The sequence below is a fragment of the Gracilinanus agilis genome, chromosome 1 (assembly GCF_016433145.1).
Source record: "Gracilinanus agilis isolate LMUSP501 chromosome 1, AgileGrace, whole genome shotgun sequence".
Lineage (NCBI taxonomy): Eukaryota > Metazoa > Chordata > Mammalia > Didelphimorphia > Didelphidae > Gracilinanus > Gracilinanus agilis.
Genome location: NC_058130.1, coordinates 709,154,046 through 709,173,238, shown reverse-complemented (window position 1 = coordinate 709,173,238; position 19,193 = coordinate 709,154,046). Strand labels below are relative to the sequence as shown.

General features: G+C 41.2%; 2 protein-coding genes across 2 annotated transcripts in view; one reads left to right on the top strand and one right to left on the bottom strand.

The window, feature by feature from the left end:
• Positions 1–7,782, bottom strand: part of CARM1 (coactivator associated arginine methyltransferase 1) — a 38,864-nt gene extending 31,082 nt beyond the window's left edge. The window contains exon 1 of the mRNA XM_044684984.1: positions 7,633–7,782. Coding sequence (XP_044540919.1) covers positions 7,633–7,782 — 150 coding nt within the window. The remainder of the gene's footprint in view (positions 1–7,632) is intronic.
• Positions 7,783–7,865: 83 nt separating this feature from the next.
• The window catches only part of TMED1 (transmembrane p24 trafficking protein 1), a 33,198-nt gene continuing 21,870 nt past the window's right edge, over positions 7,866–19,193 (top strand). The window contains exon 1 of the mRNA XM_044684978.1: positions 7,866–7,991. Within this exon, the coding sequence (XP_044540913.1) occupies positions 7,866–7,991 (126 nt within the window). The remainder of the gene's footprint in view (positions 7,992–19,193) is intronic.

The following is a 19,193-nucleotide window of genomic DNA, read 5'->3' as shown; positions in this document are numbered from 1 at the left end:
AATGATCCAGGACAATTCTGAGGGATTTATGGAAAAGAATGCTATCCACATTCAGAGGAAGAACTACAGGAGTGGAAACACAGAAGAAAAACAACTGCTTGAACACATGGGTCAATGTGGACATGATTTGGGATGTAGACTCTTAAACAACCACCCTAGTGCAATTATCAATAATATAGAAATAGGTCTTGATCAATGACACATGAAGAAACCAGTGGAAATGCACATCGGCTATGGGGATTGGAGGATTGGGGGGGGGGGGGGTTGGAGTGGAAGAGAGAATAAGAACATGAATCATGTAACCATGGAAAAAATTTTTTCTAAAAAATAAAAATTAAAAGAACACAACTCTCTTCCAGGTTCTCTAAACTTTTTAACTGCGCCATTCAGGGAATGAACAAAAGTATTTTAAGAGGACTGATTAAGCAGCATGAATGTCAGGCTAATACAATTTTTAAGGGTTGATTAGTTTTGCGTTTATTCTTAAAAAAAAAAAAAAAAAGCAAACTAGCAGTCTAGTAAATTGTGATCATCTATAGATTAAGTGGAACATCCATATTCCTTTCCCTTCTGTTATTGCTTAGCTAATCATTTAATTGTTTGTAACTGTAGTTTTCTTCCTTCAATATAGTAGGCCTCTAACCACTCAAAAACACAAACTATTCCTTTCTGATGTCCCACCCAGGCCATTCTTTTACACTTTCAGACAGGAAGACTTGAATAACTCATCTTCAAAAGCCAACTTTACCCAGAAGGTGCCAGCAGACAGTATTAGCAGAAGTAGCTAATGCTGATGGGTACAAGAGAGTAACCAGGAGAGGGAGGAGTTGTTCACTAATGCCACACACTCTGGAGCCTCAGTGGAGGATGGGATTAGTGAGACCTTGATCCTGAGCCCTATGATTAGAGCTACTTTTATGAGGCTTGGAAAACAAAACCCACTTCTCATCCCCTAGTCATCACCTCTACCCTCACTTCAGTACCTTCCCCCAGTTCAAAGATTTGACCCCACCCTGTAATTTAAAGGCTTTTTGCAAACATCACCAAGGTACCATAATACTAAGGACATCCCAGGTGGGGCAGCACCTGTCAGGGACAAAGTGCTACTGAATTCAGGAACAATGATCCTTGTGGCAAGACAGACTCCCTAAATCTTGGACAATTTTTTCAATGGATGGGTCAGAGTGGGAACCAGAGATCACAGGAGCTGAATTGGAATAATTTTTGTTGCAGCTCCAAGTGCCTACAAAGGGGGAAGCCTCTGGTGGCTCAGGATCCTTGGCCTAGGCTAAACCCAGGCTAAAAAATAAAAACCCTTCTGGCCACAAAAGTACTATTCTCACACTGTCATTCATCTTTCTGAGCCCCTGGGGCCAGGAATTCTGGAAGCTCTTGGCAGCCACTCTTCCCCCCCACACTCACTCTAGGCTAGGGGAAGACAAAGGGAAAATAAAAGCATCTGTCAGAATCTGTATATATGGTGCTAGACTGGGCATTCTACAAATTAAATAGCAGCTGCCCTTTCCTTCCATAAACCCATACAATATGACGCAAAAAGACATGTAACTAACTTTAAACTACAGGCAGGTCTAGTCTTTGACAGCATCCTCCCAAGGAATATTTCTATCCTAGGTTCTAAACTAGCCTATCACTATTTGTGAGAAAAACTGCATCCTGAAGACAAAGACCATTGACACACTTCCACAGCCTGAGCAGAGGAATAAAGGGTCCTACGGGCTCTACACTCTCAGTGTTAAATCCAAAATTTAAAATTAAAAAAATAGATTTCTACCCCAGAATTGACTAAGGATCCAGGTTTCTAGCATAATTAAAGAGAAAATTAGACCAACATATTATAGGGTAAATTGGTACTTTGTACAGAAATTCATGACTTCAAGAAAGTATCCAGATGAGTTAGTAAACATGAGTTTGTAATAGTTCTAATTATTTTTTAATTGGAACCTTAAAAAAAGAGTAATAGGGGTCACAGGCACTGTTTAGACACTGATGAGTTCTTAACCTTTTTTGATGACTCAGGCCCCTTTATCAAGATTACGGACCCTTTCTTTAGAATAATGTTTTTAAACGCATAAAATATTTAGGATTACAAAGGAAAACACTTATACTGAAATGTAGCTACAAAACTTTTTTTTAATATCATAGACTCCAGTATAAGAACACCTGAATTGAACATATATTTAAAATACATCCCCATCTCCTAGCAAAGCTGAGAAGAGATGGAAATATCTCCATATAACAAATCCAGAATGTGTTCAGTCATCACTGGGTCAGCAGTAAGGACTGATCTAAGTGATAGTCTTTCAAGCTACTCTTATGGAAAACAGGACAAGGTGTTGGATGTAGGTCCCTTACAATTAAAGGGGATTCTGATTGGCTGGTCAGATCTAAGAAGCTTAGCTTATCATGCTTTGATATCATTTGGAGGTTTCCAGTGAGTGGCCCACTGAACAGTGACTCTGTTCAGAGAGACATGTGGGATAACAAAAGGACTCTAATTTATTCCACATGAGGATTTACTGAAGTAACGAAGGAGTTCTAGGCTAGAGAAGGAGGCAGGATAGTTGTCTTCAAGGATTTGAAATGAAGAATTCTCTGGAAGGCCAATTAGATTTGTTCTGCCTGTTCCAGAGGACAGAGAGCAATGAGTGGAAGTTTAAAAGAGGTTGATTTTGGCTAACCATAAATCAAAAACTTGCCAACAATGAAAGCTATCCCTAAGTGGGCTGGGCTGTCCCAATTGTTTAGAGGGTGGGTTCTTCTGCACTGCAGGTTGCAGATCTTCTCTTCAGGTAAAGAAAGGTTAGGATGATCACTCATTCATTTTGAGGGGATTCTTGATTAGATATTGGCCTGGATGACCTTCCCATTCACTTCCACCTGGGATTCTGTCCTTCAGACTTGTAAGTAATACAAATCAACTCAAGGTAGAGAAGAACAATAGCTCAATCGGCATTTCTGAAACCAAAATTTAATAAATCAGCTAGATATTTCAGGAGGTCAGAGTCCAGCAGAGGAGGGAGCTCAGCAGGAGGTATCTTCTAAAAATGCCTGGCTCAGAAAAGAAAGAATCTAAGGAAGAAAAATCAAATTGAAGTCAAAAGCTACGAAACAGGGCTAAATACAGCAAGAGTTTCAGAAACCTTTTGGCTTAGACTTAGGGAAAGGAAACCGGAATATTGTTTTAAATTTGAATTAGAAAAATGATCAAAAAGAAAAAATAAAAACCTAGTTAAATTTTTTTTGTAAAGCACACAATTCAATCACCAAGCCACGTCTCCCAGCTTCTAGGCAACAAGGTGCTGGCAAGGAAAGCTATTAAATGCAAATTTTTCCCATCCATGGTAATCAGGCTGTCAGGCTGGGCCCCCTACTTCTTTGTCAGCGATAAAAGGGATGGCAGATGTGCTGGGGGTTCCAGAGACACTGAATGAACAGAAAGCTTGACGAATAATTCAAGAGAAAAAGAAGTCCTCCTAATCCCCTCCCCCACCAATCCCTCAAACCACTATAACACACCATTAGATCCCAATTCCATATCACATCATATGCCAGGGAGGTTCTTCCAGTCCAACCCACCCCTCCCCATATTCCCAGTAACCACACTCTTAGATTTCCCAAAGGGGAGGTCTTTTTTTTTTTTTATTAAGGATTTTCTTTTTATCATAGAAGCAATTAAACAGTTAGCAATACTAGCCTCTGTGCCACTGAAAGTCCATGGATGGATAAGGCTCCAAAGCAGCTCTAAATGAGGTACTTCTCCTGAGATATAGAGCTACCCTGGTCTTCTTAGTTGCCTAAGGACCCAATGGCATACTCTCAGGGAACACACCAGAAAATACCCAGAAGCCACAGTTGTTCTTAGACCTCAAAAAGCCTACATTTTAATCTGTCTCACTTGGTCTCCTATCAATAGTCCAGATTTTCGAAAGGCAAAAGTGGGATTGTGGAGGAAAAATATGATGCTCTGAATATGAATCAGCCTGAGAAGAGTCCCAAACATCAATCATAACTGGACCCTGGAGCATTTTTATAAATTAATTCAAGTAAACTTTTCTACCCAGAACCCTTCCCCTTGTCCTACTGCAAAAGCCCAGAAGTCATGACCTCCTCAATTTTCTCACATATTTTCAGGGCAACTGGTCTACAGAGAGGTAAGGGTTCATGTATTTGTGGCACCTTCATATATTTGATGAGAAAGGACATACATGAAGATAACAGCCAAGCCATGGCTGGCAGAAAACTAAGGGAGAGAGAACTCTTTTCCCCAAGAGGCAAGTCCCATTGCTATCAGCCCTTGGCAGAATTACCTCAATGTCCCAGGCTATCAAAGGCAACTCCCAGGGCAATAATCTCTAGTTTTCTCCCCTTTGAGTGGAGGATACTAGATCTCTACTGTACAGTCAGCATCACAGAAACTTAAATATAATTAGAGTAACCGTATTTTATGAACCAAAAATTAGGACACCCAGGCTAATAAAGATTTCTTCTGCAAAGCTTGGTAAAAATATATTTCTTTTCCTTGAGATTGGTCTGAGCCTATAAAGGTTGATAACTAACTCTCAAACCATGGGGCAACTACTGATGCAAAAATCAGTTTTAAGAAGAAGGCAAAAGGCTTGCAACTGTAGCACAGTGGTGACCACATTAAAAAAAGGCTGAATTCTACCAACCTACTGTGGAGTATTGAAGGACCATGGAAGGTATATATACTCCCTAAGGATCCTCCTGCCCAGAAAGAAGGCAATATCTATCTTGGGACAAGTGCCACATTGTAAATTGGTTTACAATGTTTGTAATCTCTAGGGAACTGGATCCCATCTTTTCCTGCAAAGCAGAACATTATTTATAAGAATTCCTTTTCTTTCCTGGACAGACACCAACACATATACTAGTCTTTTCTTTTGAAGCATATATATTTGGTGCTAGCCACACCAAATACATTGCTACTAATAATACTAACGAGATGCCCAATACCTATTGCTTACCCAAGGGGTGGACAATTAGAAGTCTAACCCAGGCAGGAACCTACACTAGCCTGCCTAAAGGCCAGAAAATGGAAATATTGGCTTTAATCAAAAGGATAGCAAAGAAAGGAGCTGACAGGAAGCGCTGGTCAGCACAGAACTGAGTACCCAATTATATATTCAGCAACTTGTTCAGAGAGAAGGGGATACATAGTAGACACTTGCTAAAAATTTAGTGAATGAAATGAGATGATTTCTAAGGTTCCTCCCAGCTCTAAATTCCTTGAAACCTATGATTGATGGATACAAAGTAGTGTCAGTCTCTTTCCTTCAAAGAACTTAAAATTTAGTTGGGGGAAAAGGACTCCCACATACAAATAGAGTTCAAAATATATAGTGTGTTACAGAAATTCTGAGGGGGCAAGTGGATAATCAAGGGGAAGCTTCACAGAAGATTTGGGACTTGAGCCGAGTCCTAAAGGCTGCATGGAAAGGATACACATAGAGAAGATGATGTTCCAAGAAAAAAGAGGGAAGGAAAGGGAAGGGAATAAACATTTATATAGTGCCTACCTAACATACGTACGTTACACATATCTTTTGAAAAACTGGCATTAGCAAATATACAGAAGCAGAATATGTCCAAAGCTGGTAAGAGTGCTGCCAGTCTGGTGGACCAGTGTCAGAGCAGGAAAACAGCAGAAAGGGCAGATAGGTAGGGCAAGTCTGTGGAGAGCCAAGTTAAAAAGTAGGGACTTTATTCCATGGACAATGGTTTGGAGGGAAGAGAGAGAAAAAGGTAAGAAGTTATAGGATGGTTTGGGCATAGAAAATATTTCCACAGGCAGTATGGCAAAGTGGATATAGATTTTTCAAGTCAAGGCCTGCATTCACTAAAGGTAATTTTTGACTGTTAATTCTATAAGAGAAATATTTGTCTTCACCTCTGACCTGGACTTTATACCCTTCCCTCCAGTCAGATCTCAGTTCACCACAACAAGAAATATCTTTAGGAACCAACAACCAACATAATGGTTGTTAAAGGCTTCCTGAATTTGACCCTCTCCCTGATATCATTATCATTGAGGCAGTCCTTCTCCAAGTTCCACCAGAAAAGAAGTGACTACAGATATTGTCCATTAGATAGAAATTCTACTTAACAACATAGTGGAATATGGGAACAGTCTTTCAAAAAGGGTTTCTTCATAGTAAGAACCTTAAAACAAAGGAAATTCCCATTTAAACCTGGAATAAGTTTGTAAAAACAAGTACAGAAAAACAGCTTCATGACTTTCAATAGATCTCAAATCTCATGGGGTGGGCTCAAAGCCTTTCAAGCCTCTCCCTCTTATGTACTCTTATTCAGGTCTTTCCATAAATCTTTCAGATTAGGTGGGTAGATAGACACATTAGACAGACTGTCTACCTGACATGCTTGAGGTCTTCCTCTGGTCTTTTTCTTATCTTGCAGATAGATCCTAATGCAGCACTCATTTCATTCTTGCTACATGGCTAGCCTACCACCTTTTGGATCTTTTTTTTTTTTTAATAGATCTGGGTTTCATCTGTGGAAGCATTCTTTTAAAAAGCTTCCTTTTTAGTTCCTCTTGAATTAAGAAATATTTTTCTCTAAAGCTCCTTCCAAGCTCTTGGGAAAAATCACGTGGAAAGGCAAGTGACAGGTCAAGGACAAAAAGGCCTTTCCTGAGGTGAACAGACTAAAAGGCAATCTCCACTCTTTGCTCCCAGAAGAGTTTAACCATAGGTCTATGCATGGAAAGTGCCTCTTGCACTCAAGGGATGTATAAGTGGACATTCTGTACCTTTGAACTATGTTTCCCAGAATTCCTTTTAATCTTTCCACCACATTGCATGGTTTTGTATATAGTTGGCTGTAACTCTGCCTCTTGTTGTCTCTTTTTCGCCACTGTGGCTGGGTTAGCATCCTTTTTAGTCTAGTTTCTTATTTTAGTTATTATTAATGAATTTATTAAATATAATAGTTGGGAGTATTTGGATATTAAATTTAAATCTTACAGGGGAGACATTCTCATATCCTTCTATTCAATTTAGATTCTTTATCAATATCTCTAAGAAACTGATCAATTCCTTGAGGAGTAGGCTAGGAGGAAAGACTGGGATGACAATAGTTTTTCAACTTCTGGAATATTCATGCAGGACTGTATTTTACATATTATATGATCATTTCCTTGTTCATGATTCTTCTAAATGTTCCCTGAAATCTTCTTAGGGAAGCGAGGCATGTCAGAGGGCACGGGGGAACTATGCCAGTTTGGATATCTCTCTCCATGTTAGAAATGGTTTGGGTATAGGTTAATGTCAAATTCAACAAAATTGCTTCTAGTAGACTTGAGCCTAAATGGAAAAACAAATGATCAATTTCTATTTTTTCTTTGATGGCTGTGTTGAGAATTCTGAATAAAAAAGCTCCTCCCAACCCATGTGGATCAGAAGTCTTCTGTGACTCATAGTCACAGCGATCCACCTAGGTCAGTATCACTCACACAGGGTCCCACAGCCAGTTGTTGGTCCTTCATTTCCGAACAGGCCCAACAAAAGCATCGTCTTGGCTTGTGAGTGAATTGGATTTAAATGAGGCAGAGCTGCACAAAGTCTTAGGCCCTACTTTCTCTTCCACAATTATTGAAATCCAGGACGCCTGGCAATAGCTGGGGATGCAGTGGATGACCGTGGCACCCTCTGACTGACCAAGCTCAAGATACTCCATAGCACCTGCCTCAGCAGCTTTATGCCTACTGGAACAAACTGTTCTCATGCGCCCATTCTACCAGGTGAAGTGGTCACATGCTTGGGGTAGACACTTTCCTAACTCACTGATGGCTCTGAGGCAGACTGGTTATGCTCAAGCTGATTTTGCTTGTCTTCAGAGATGATACACCAGGCTGTGGACACTGCTCAGGCTACAGCTTCTTGAGCCCCAGGCCAAAGTTAAGTGAAAGATGGCTAAGCAGTCCTGAAGGACAGGCAAGTCCTCACACCAGAGGTGCCAGTCCTCCCTGAACGCTTCATATACCCCACAGCCAGGATAAAGCAGATGCAGGACTTACACCAGGGTTTTTCTTCCTACTCTACAGTATCTGCTGTATGCTCAGCTTCACTTTCCTTGTCATATACATCCTTGAAGAAGTCCTTTATATTACTTCTCATGTGCACATCACTGTTTGTAATATGCTACAGCCTATGTTTAACCACACCATGTCTTCCCCATGGTGACCCACAAAACAGACAATTATCATGATACCTAACATGTATATAGAATTTCCAGGTCGGAAAAGCACTTAACATATATTATTTCGTAAAGAATATCAGTTATCCTATTTTTTAAAAAGCTGCAGAGTGGGGTTATTAAAGTGCCCCAAACCAGTATGTCTAAAGGAAGAAAATCCTTAGCCCAGAATAAAATAAGACTTGAGTATACCTCACTTTGGGGGAAACAGGCAGACAGAATGCCTATATTCCATTAGAAATGCTTATGTTGTTTGCAAATTTTCAATTCCTTCAAATTAAAAAAGAAAAAAAATGTGTTTTTAAGTATTTATATAAAGTTCAGAAATATCTGCAGAAAGACAGGGAAGTTAGCACCTCTAGTTTTCAGAGGATATAGGTCTAAGACATAGTGAGATCAAGGAATAAAAACGAGGGTAAATGTGACAGAGATGAGTTTGAAACTGCTTCCTCCTTCTATTTTGTGGGGAAAATAAAAGGAGTTCTCTGGAATTTCTCCCCCTGGGCCTTAAACAAGATAATCAGTGTCTGTGTAAATTCTGGATGCCCCAAGTTTGCCCATTTCCCTGGAGAACTTACTTTAAGGGAAGTTCCAAAATGACTTTGTCTTAGACTGAATAAGGGATCTCCCAGCACCCATTAAGTGTCCTGAATAGGAATAATAGAAACGCTCAATCACCCTTTTAGTCTTAGAAGTTTCCCCCATTGTATCAGAGACCCATTCTCAAGAAGACCAGTTTGGAAGTAATCCTTTTAGTATCCATTATAGTAGACCACTCCCGGAAACCCAAGCCTGTTTACAAGCAGTTAGTCTAAGTTTGATGTGCTTAATTCCCCAAAAGGTATATAAGATACCTATTCTATTATTCTTTGGAGAGTCATCTAGGGAGGTGATCCTCTCAGAGATACAGTTCCCAGAGTCCCAGAGCCCTTGACTGGGTGTGGCAGCCAAATATTGAGCACTATCTCTTTCCTGATTTAAGGCTGGGTTTTACAGACTACTTTAGTGGTTCTGTATTTTTCCAGGTTGACATCAGTCTGTCCTGATAAATCATAACAACTCCAATGTAAAAATCACAAGAACATCTCCCCCACACCCCACCCCACCCCATCACAACATTGATTTGTCATGGTCCCCTGGCAGTTTCTTACCCCCCAAAATTATATAACTGAACTTTTATACATAAAGTGGAATACATATATTATTATACATGTAACAAATCCAAATGAAATGAATACCAAATATGAGAACAAAACAGCCAGCCATCTTCACAAAAACAAAAACAAAAAAAAAACACCAGGAAGTCCAACCTTTCTCTTTTCAGAAGCAGTGAGATTAAATTTTTTTTTAAAGATAGTGAATAATGCATGAAACTCATGTCTTTCCAGAATCTCAGGAGGAATGCCTTCAGCTGGATTCAAATCTGTGCCTTTTATCCTGAAAGCCTACTCCTCCTCTGGCCTCAGTAGCAATAAGACAGATCAAAGGATAAAAGGTACCTAGGGCAGCTGGGTTGGCCTGGTGGATGGAAAGCCAGGCCCTAGAGACAGGAGGGTCCTAGGTTCAAATCTGACTTCAGATGCATCCTAGTTGTGTGACCCTGGGCAAGTCACTTAACCCCCACTACCTAGCCCTTGCCACTCTTCTGCCTCAGAACTAATATATAGTAGACTCCAAGATGGAAGGTAAGGGTTTAATTTAAAAAAAAAAAAAAAAAAAGTCATCCACAGAAAGGGGAAGCAAGCAACCAGCCTACCAGCATCACCTCAACATCTACAACTGTCCTTCAATCTAACTCCAACTGTGCCTTTCAACCAAGAGAAGCAAAGTAATTTAAAACATTTAAACACACCCACACAATACTTGAGCATAAAAAATGGGCATAGGGGAAAACTAGGGAATAGTAATTTTCAGTTCTTTTGGCAATTGAATTTCAATGCCTATTCAGTACACTCATTCAATACAAATCTGCCAAATCTGTAAAGTTAATCAGAAGTAAACAGATTTTTGGAGATAAAAAGTAGCTAGAGACCAGTCCACAAGAGTCTGGACATCCCCCAGCTCCAGCCAACCAGTACAGTAGGAGTCTGAGAGGATGGGGAGATAAGGAGAAGGACCACCCTTTTCACAGTGGCCAGCACATTTAATTGCCTATTTAAAAACAAAACAAAACCAAAAAAAAAAACAAAAAAAAAAAAACCTCTTACCTTCGGTCTTGTCTGAGCAATACTAAGTTTTAGTTCCAAAGCAGAAAAGTAGTAAGGGCTAAGCAACTGGAGTTAAATGGCTTGCCCAAGGTCCCACTACTAGGAAGTATCTGAAGTCAAATTTGAAACCAAGTCCCTCTGAGGATTTCGCAAAGATATTCCTATAAGATGAAGACCAAAGGGGACAACACCTTGGCTAAAGGAAATGATCCAGAATGCTCTTGCAGGGCAAAAGGAGACCTAAGTATCTGCACATATCTCAAGTAATAAAGATTATTATAGCCAGTATAGGAGGGCAATAAATAAACAATATAAGTAAATTCTTTAGAAGGTCAAATGTGGTTTCCCCTGGGGAGAAACATGCTGGAGTGGACATTCGTCACAAAAAAAGGAATCACTTCTTCAAACACTGGCTGTTTGAGGTATCTTAGAAAGTTTCACAGGAGTCATGAAAACTAAATCTTAGTCCCAGCTCTGCCATTATTAATGTGTGTCAGTTTGGGCAAGCAATTCAATCTCTAAGCCTCCATTTCTTCCTCTGTAAAAATGACATGGCTAAGGGGGCAGTGGATTGAGAGCCAGGCCTAGAGACAGGAGGCCCTGGGGTCAAATGGGACCTCAGACACTTCCCAGTTGTGTGACCCTGGGCAAGTCTTTTAACCCCCATTGCCTACCCTTACCAATCTTCTGCCTTGGAGCCAATACATAGTATTGATTCTAAGAGGAAGGTAAGAGTTAAAAAAAAAAAATGACATGACTAAAGAACCTTGACAAGTTTAGACGAATTTCTAAGGCACCTTCCAATGCTCAAAATTGTAAGATCCAGGATTTGGGTCCTATGTAGGCCACATTCCCTTTCTCACTCATCTTTACTGTGGAACCAGTATTCCATTCATTATTAGAAAGTTCACAAAGACAGAAACAGTCCACTGTGACAAGGGCAAAGAAAGGGTGAATCTATATTCCGATTAAAGACAATTCACCTTGGTCATATCCCTTACTGATATCCCTTCAAACTCAAAACTTTGGTGACTGGAAGATGCCTGCCTTCCCACCAGTAGGTTAAATTACTATAAAAAAGTAAAAACTTTGGTTTCACTACTTGGAACACTGCTAGTGTTCCACACACTTACCCTCCTGGATCACCAAGAGATCACAGAACAGTATGTTCAGAGGCCAAACTCAGAGAAGAATGGTACAAAGAAATCTCTACACCAAGCAAGACAATGCAGCTGACCAGATCAACCAAATCAACTGGAGCAAATAACTTCTTCCCAGCCTCAGGGAAACTGTTATACCTAAAGATATCTACAGCAGTTAATCGGGCGGGGCAAACCACAGGCACAAAGCTACAGAGTAACTTCAAAAGACTCTAGTTCCCCACCCACTCCCATCCTGGGGAGGAGTAAGGAGAAAGTCACAAATATCCAGGAAAGAGAAACAAGAACTCTTTAGCTCTCATCAAACATCTTGGAATTCAGAGGCAGCCCAGAGAATAAGAACAACTATGGCAGGAACCTCCCAGGAATAATGCTCCCATGAATAATCCCAAACCACACACCACCCCCACTCCCACCCCAAGCCACTTTATCACCAGCTTCCACTCTTTCTAGTAGAATAGAATTCTTTATTGGGATTGGGACTTTTCTATAGGAAACTCTCTAATCTGGCCTTTCTATACTCATCCTACCATCTCTCAGGTCTCAAAGGTAGAGATGTCTGTGCCTTGCTCTCCTCTCAAACAATCCTCAGCCTGTTCACTTAGCTCCTTTCTTTCTGCCTTTAAACACAAAGAAATCTCCCTTATTTTGGCTGAAAAAATTACATTCCTTTGACACTGCTGTCCTTCTCGAGTTACCTTCCTTCAACAAACTTTTTGTAGCTGCAAAGAAAAGCCTACCCCTGACATCTCTATTTCCTAATCCATTCTCTCCTTGATTCTCTGTAACAGGGCTTCTAACCACTCTACTGAAACTACCCTTGAGGTAGCACTACTGATCTCATCACCAAATCCCATATCCTTTCCCCAGTCTTAACTCTCTTCAGTCATGCAGGGAAAGTGGGGTGGGCTTTGAATTCTCTCTGACCAAATTCTGCCTCAAGATCACACTAGCTAGTCCAAACCACACAGGAAAGGAGGGGGGGGGGGTGAGGGAGGGGAAGGAGAGTAGAAGGGCCTAGGTGGTACAGTGGATAATTGGGTACCGGCCTGGAGTGCGGAGGACCTGGATTCAAATCTAGCCTTAAGACACTTCCTAGTTGTGAGACCCTGGGCAAGTCAATTAATTTCACTTGCCAAGTCCTTAACTGTCAAGGTGGTATCCAGCCTCTGTTTGAATGAACATTTTTAAAGAGGAGGAAACCATCCCTTCTCAAGGGAAGCCAGGCTGAGTTGGTGTTTTAATTCTTAGGAAGTTTCTCCTGATAGCAAACCTAAATCTGTCTCTTTGAACTTCCCCTTCCCACTCTGAGGCCTACCTTCTATGTACCTTCTATGCCACATGGATGTTTTCTGTCACCAAAAGAATCAAGACAATAATTATGCCACCTGTATCTCTTCCCTCTGTTTAACTTCAAAGTCCCTGGTACAATACTAGGACATATTGCTATCTGTTAAATAAATGAGACTACAAAAGGATCTGGATTCAAATAATGGCATAAGTGTGTCTATAAAGACCTAAGAGGCTAGGTTTTTTAAAGGCTATTTTTTAGTGGACCCAGACTCTGTCATGCCCTTTGAATGTCTGGACCAATTGCAAATTACTTCTTAAAGAACCTTCAGAATACATCTATGCTAGTCATAGGGGAAGGAAAGAAAGGAAAGTAGTAGGCAAGGCATCTCCAGAAGGAGTGAAGTTTCCAGAGTTAAGGAGCTGCTATTAAACAAAAGCACAGTATAAGGTCCTCAAACACAGAGACATCCACCAGGGAATCACTAATGACCAGCTGGTTCTACTAAATAGGCTGAGGGTAGGAGGGGGGTACAGTGGAGTTGACATAGTAGAGTAAGGGAAAACCATAAGTCACTTGAAAAAGTCCCAAACTATAACAGTAAAAAAAGAAGCAAAACTGCACACATGGGCAAGTTTTCCTTTTGCTTCCTCTAAGGTCTTGCTTGTTCTTTTATTAACTGTCTCCTTTTCCAGGAAGAGTGGAAAGGCAGGCCAGTGTGAGCTCTTTGTGCATCTCCAGATTAAATGTCATGTTTCCTCCTTAAAGCCTGGAAAACCATTGTATTAGCAAAAATGGGCTTTTATATCTTTTTAGGAAAAATTGCTTGACTTGGTGCTAATGTCCAAAGGACCACCTAAAAGCCCTTCAAATGGTCATCATTAGGTCTGGTGCCTTGTTCTTTGAGGCTGAACATCCAAAGCGAAGCCCCTTGTCCAGAATAAATGAGAATAGAAGCCTTTCCTTTACCTGTCCACAACAAGAAGGTAACCCAATTTCATGATGGTGTGGAAACAGAAAGACAGGGTGGGTCCAAGTGAAGAAAACAAAGTCAAAGATTTGCAGTACCCTGAGGACAGGTTATAAGAATTAGACTGTTCAGTCCAGGAAGTTATGTGCACTGATAATGGTATTAGGATTCTTCGGTTTCTCCTTTATGTGTGACAGCCTAGATACTGTCTGCTCAGTCTGGAATTCTCTCTGAGAAAAGTCTGGACTTTAGTATTTCACAAATCCCAGTTCAAACCCTTATACCAATTCTGTCATCAGCAGGCTTTGTCTACTTGTCCCTTCTTCCCCTCTGCCACTTGGGCATTTGCCTTTCACCATACAGATGGCTTGGAGAAATTGGAGATACTGAAATACGACAGTGGCTCTCTGCTTCCATTAATTGCTTTAATCAGAAAAAAATTATTTGAGGCCCCTTGGAGAGGATTCTGCTGCTCCTGAGTATTTACTCACTACTACAATTATCTTGTATTGACCTCCCTATGCACATGCTGTATCTCCCAGGAGAATGCCTGTTCTTCAAGGCCAGGGGCTGGATCCCTAGAGCATCTTGCACAGAGTAAGTCCTTCATAAAATGAACTCCCACAGTGACCCAGAGAAATGGAGAGGATCAGGTATTTAGATTTAGGAATCCTGACAAACATTCCCTATGGCCTTCACCTCAGCATCCACCAAAGGCTCTAATCCAAGAAGTTCATGGAATTTAGAGAGCAAAGGGTCCTTAGAAACTGTCTACCCCCAACACCCTCATTCTACTGGGGACTGTAACTGAGGTCATCTGACTCCAAACCACATGGCCAATGCTACCACACCCAAAGAGCAAACATCAAGCTATCTACATTCTGTTCACCCCTCTAAGCCCTCAAGAAACTCACTCAGAAACAGAAAAAAAGGGGCTTTTTGAAAATCCCACTGTCAAAGCTTTTTGTCCAAAATTTAAAGAGGTCAGGAGGTTCTGAATTTAAGACACTTAAAGGGAAGACTCCATTCTAGATAGGGCTTGAAGCAACACCAAGAAACAGCATGAATATATCTATGTCTTCTCCCTAGTTTTCAACCAGGATTGCTGATGAGAAACTTCAATTCTCTCTAGATTTCTAGAACTCTAGGTCTCTATAGAACACTGGAACTTTACACTGAAGAGTTTCAAAGCAATAGACCTTAACCTCTACAAGGAGAAAGAGTCACCAAGAGTCACTTCCCCTTCAGTCAACCTCATTCTTGGTTATTGATTGGATACCTGGGCTGGGGGAGGTGACTGGAGGGATGAGAAGGATAAGGGAGACTGAAGAGTAGAGGGTGACTAAGACTACAAACCTGAGTAACTGGAAGGATGATGATGCCCTTAATAGAAACAGGGAGGTATGCAAAAGAAATAAACTTAAGAAGGAAAATGATGCATTCATTCCAATCTGGACATGCTAAATTTAAGATGCCTAGATATCCAGTAGAGATGGCCAAAAAGCAGTTCTGGTCACCCGGGAATAGGGTTTAGGAGGGAGATTAGGGTTGGATCATCAAGAAAGAAGGTGCAAAGAAGAGAAAATGGTCCAGCATAGATAGGGCCTTGGGGCATACTTACAATTGATGGAGTGAGATGAAGGGGAGATGGGTCACAGAAAATGATACTATAAAGGAGATTAACAAGGAATAGTCAGTCAGATTGGTAGGAGAACCAAGAGAGAACAATGTTACAAAAATATAAGAAGGTATCCAGGAGTCCAGGGTAGAAAAGTGTCAAATACTACAGATAAATCAAGAAGGATGAGGACTGAAAAAAAGGCCATTAGATTCAGCAATTAAGGGATTGCTTAGAAAAGACACTTTCAGTTGAATGGTAGGGTCTGAAGCCATATTACAAGGGAATGAAAAGTGAGAAAAGATAAAAGAGATAAGACAGCTTTTTCTAGGAATTTGGCCCTGAAAGTGAGGATATGGGATTTTAACTTGAGGGGACACCAAATTAATTGAAGGGTTTTTAAGGAAAACAAAGACTAAGAGCATGTTTGTAGGCAGTGCTGTAGAAGTGAAGAAAGAGTAGGCAGTGCTGTAAAAGTGAAGAAGGTAGGGTAGAAGTCAGGGTTTTTCAAGGTGTGAGTGGAAATAGGTCAAGGTACATGGGATTCAAGAGTAGAGAGTTCTAACCATAGAATTGGTTAACTTTTCAAACAGGTTAACTGGTCAAATTTTCAAAGGGAAGAAGTTGAGGCCAAAACTGGTGAATGGGAAGGGGTGGAATGGAGTGACCACTTAGGGTGAGAGTGACATCTAGGTCATAACCATTCTTATAATCTTAAGAGTTGAGATTATGATATAGGTCATGGGAATTGAAGAGACTGATGAAATAGGTGGTCAGAATGTTTAAAGGGGGATCAGTAAGTATTTAAATTTACAGTTGGAGATTAGGATTGAGAAGACTGTGTGAGCTAGAGTAAATAAATGGCATGAAAAAAGTAGAAAGGTAAGTGGGGTGGGGCATCGGAGTTGATAACCACAACCAAATATATATAAATGACAAACAAGATAGGTGGACGTGTGAAGAAATGCTGCTGAGTGATGACAGCAAGAGGAATGTTTAATGTAGCATGGAAAATTAAGGAATATGCCCATTCCTCCTCCTGGTCTACTGGATTGGGGGACATGAGAGAAAGTGTATCTAGTACTGGAGAAAATAGTCAGGAAAGCAAGAGGAAACCAGGAAGATGTCTGAAAGGAAGACTGTTTGCAATAGAACAGACAGTAGAAGGGGAAAGGGGAACAAGAATGGTAATTTGGAAGAAATAAAGTGAAAGGGGATGGAGTGGGAAATGGGAACAGAAGGAAGAGATTCTACATTGCCTTGGACTCCTGGGCCTGGCATTCAAGGATTTCCCCCTTTCATTTGCTTATAGCTTAGGGCAAATTGGATGGACTACTGACTGTTCCCTGACCTCAGCCTGCTCCCTTTCACCTCTTTTCACTCTTAGACTGGAACAGACTCTTAAATGAATATTTATTGATGCCTCCTAAGGATGAATTCAGCTCTCCGGAAGCTAGGACAGAAGTCCAAGACGTGGTCCCAAACCTCAGTTTACTAGCTTAGTATACAGTTCACAGAGCTTAAAAGGTCTTACTTGCAACCCTCAGAGCCTACTACCTCAAATCCCTTCTCTAAAATGGCTTGGTTTAGAAATCTTTTCCTTTCTTCCAACACCCACCCCCAGCATAACAAATTTTAAATTATACAATGGAGGCAGTTCAGTGGATGCTTTCAGTAAAAGAGGGAAATTTGGGAGAAAAAAGTAGCTCTTGAGTTTTAACTTCTAAAATTAGCTATAAAAAAGTGAAACATTTGAATTCTCCAGCTCACAAGTCTGCAAATGATTCACTAAGGGGTCCAACATAAGTGGTGAAAAAAAGCACAATGTGGAATGAAAGAGAAATACCACAAAAATTTGAGAGAAGTAAAGAATATTCAGAGAACATAGATCAGAATAAAAACTTGAAAGCAAAAAGTCTAAAGAAAGACCTGAGATCTTTGGAAATAACAAGCGAGACTATTTTATTCTGAAGTATTCTGAAACTAATTTTCCTGTGGATTGCAATCAGGACTCTGTACAAACACAAATAGATGGAAATCTAATCAAACCAACTGCATCCTGGAAATGAAAAGACTACCTTTCCAAACTATGCCCCCTCAAAAGAATACATTGTAGAGTTTTAGTTTTTAAAAATCTTCCAAGATTTACACAATGATCTAATACTATAAGCTCACCACTACATTTTTCCCCATTCACCTTAGTTTCCCCAATGCATTTTCTTTTCACAAGGTCTCCTTTATAAACTTGCCTTTCTGAATGAATACATTTACTAAGTTCTAAAACTTCAATCTTCCCTGAAGCCCAAGTTCTTTCTTCCAAAAATCCATTTCTCCTGTAATACTTGCCTCTTGAGCTCTATTCTTAGCCCAGATGCCACACTGCATCTCATAAAACCATTTCTCCAGAAGCCTCATTTATGACCCCTATCCTAACACCTAACCACAAAGCTAATCTTGCCTTGAACCAGGCCTTTACTAGATTCTCTTGACTCACTTCATTCCCCAAAACATGGATCTTTCTTTTTCGAAGATCTGATTTCAATCTCTTCATCCCTAGCATTACTTCTCCCTCCAGTACTCTTCCTTTTTATTCCCAAAGCACACCTTCCTTCACACCATCCACTGGACCCTTAACTCTACCCTCTCAGCTATCACCCTCAACAGTCTGCTCCTCCTTTTTTCATGATTCCCCTACACTTCATCCATCCAGCACTCTCCCACATTTCCTGAGGCCTCTTCCTTTCCTACCCTGCTTCTCTTTCCTCCTTCTCTCAAATCACACCTTTACTTCCCAAAGCCTAGTCTACTACTCCTGCCCTACAAACTACCCTAACTCCCTCCCCAAACTAACTACTCCCCTTCTAATGTCCTTCACAAACTCTGTAGATGATACAATTCTGGAAGGGATAGCTGTTAACTGGATGGTAGTCAGGATCCAGAGAGAGATCTTGACAACCTATAAACACTAATAGTCTAATATGTTGAAATTTAGCAAGAGAAGATAGACAGTTGGTTCTGAAACTTGACTTCACAAGTAGAAGGTGAGGAAGGCATGTTTGGACAGTGTGTCTAAAGAAGATCTGGAGCTTTCAGTGGGCTGCAAGATTCATATAAATCCCCAGTGTGATAGGGTAGTCAAAAAAGCTTTGGGGGTTGAATTAAGGCAAGATTCTAAGAAAGTCAGACATGGTGGGGGTACATCTGGACTATTGTGTTCTGTTCTGTTTGCCGGGCAGGAAAAGGCCACTGATAACCTGGAGTGTGTCTAGAGGGGGGCAACCAGTCAAGCAACATTTGTTAAGCCTTACTCTGTGCCAGGCACAGCGGGCTGAAGGGCCCGAGCCCATGTCAGGAGGCTCTACTGAAAGACCTGGGCATGGTTAGGCTGGAGAGGAGAGCTCGGGGGGGGCATCAGGGCAGAAAGGCAGAGAGGTGGAGGAGAAAAGGCCGGGTCTGGGGGGTGGGGGGGGCTCACAGGGCAGGACCACGAGCAGGGGCTGGCAGCTACAAAGGGGCCCAACTTCCCACCACGAGGCGGGAGGGGAGCCGGGCTCCCCTTCGGTGGAGGCCTTCGGGCCGCCCCCGCCGGGAGGTGGAGGGGTTGGACGAGACTGCTTCACAATGGGGTGCCCTTCAAGACCCCTCCCGAGCCCCTCAGGCCTCCCATCCCCCTCCCGCCCTCCTCCCCCCCCCC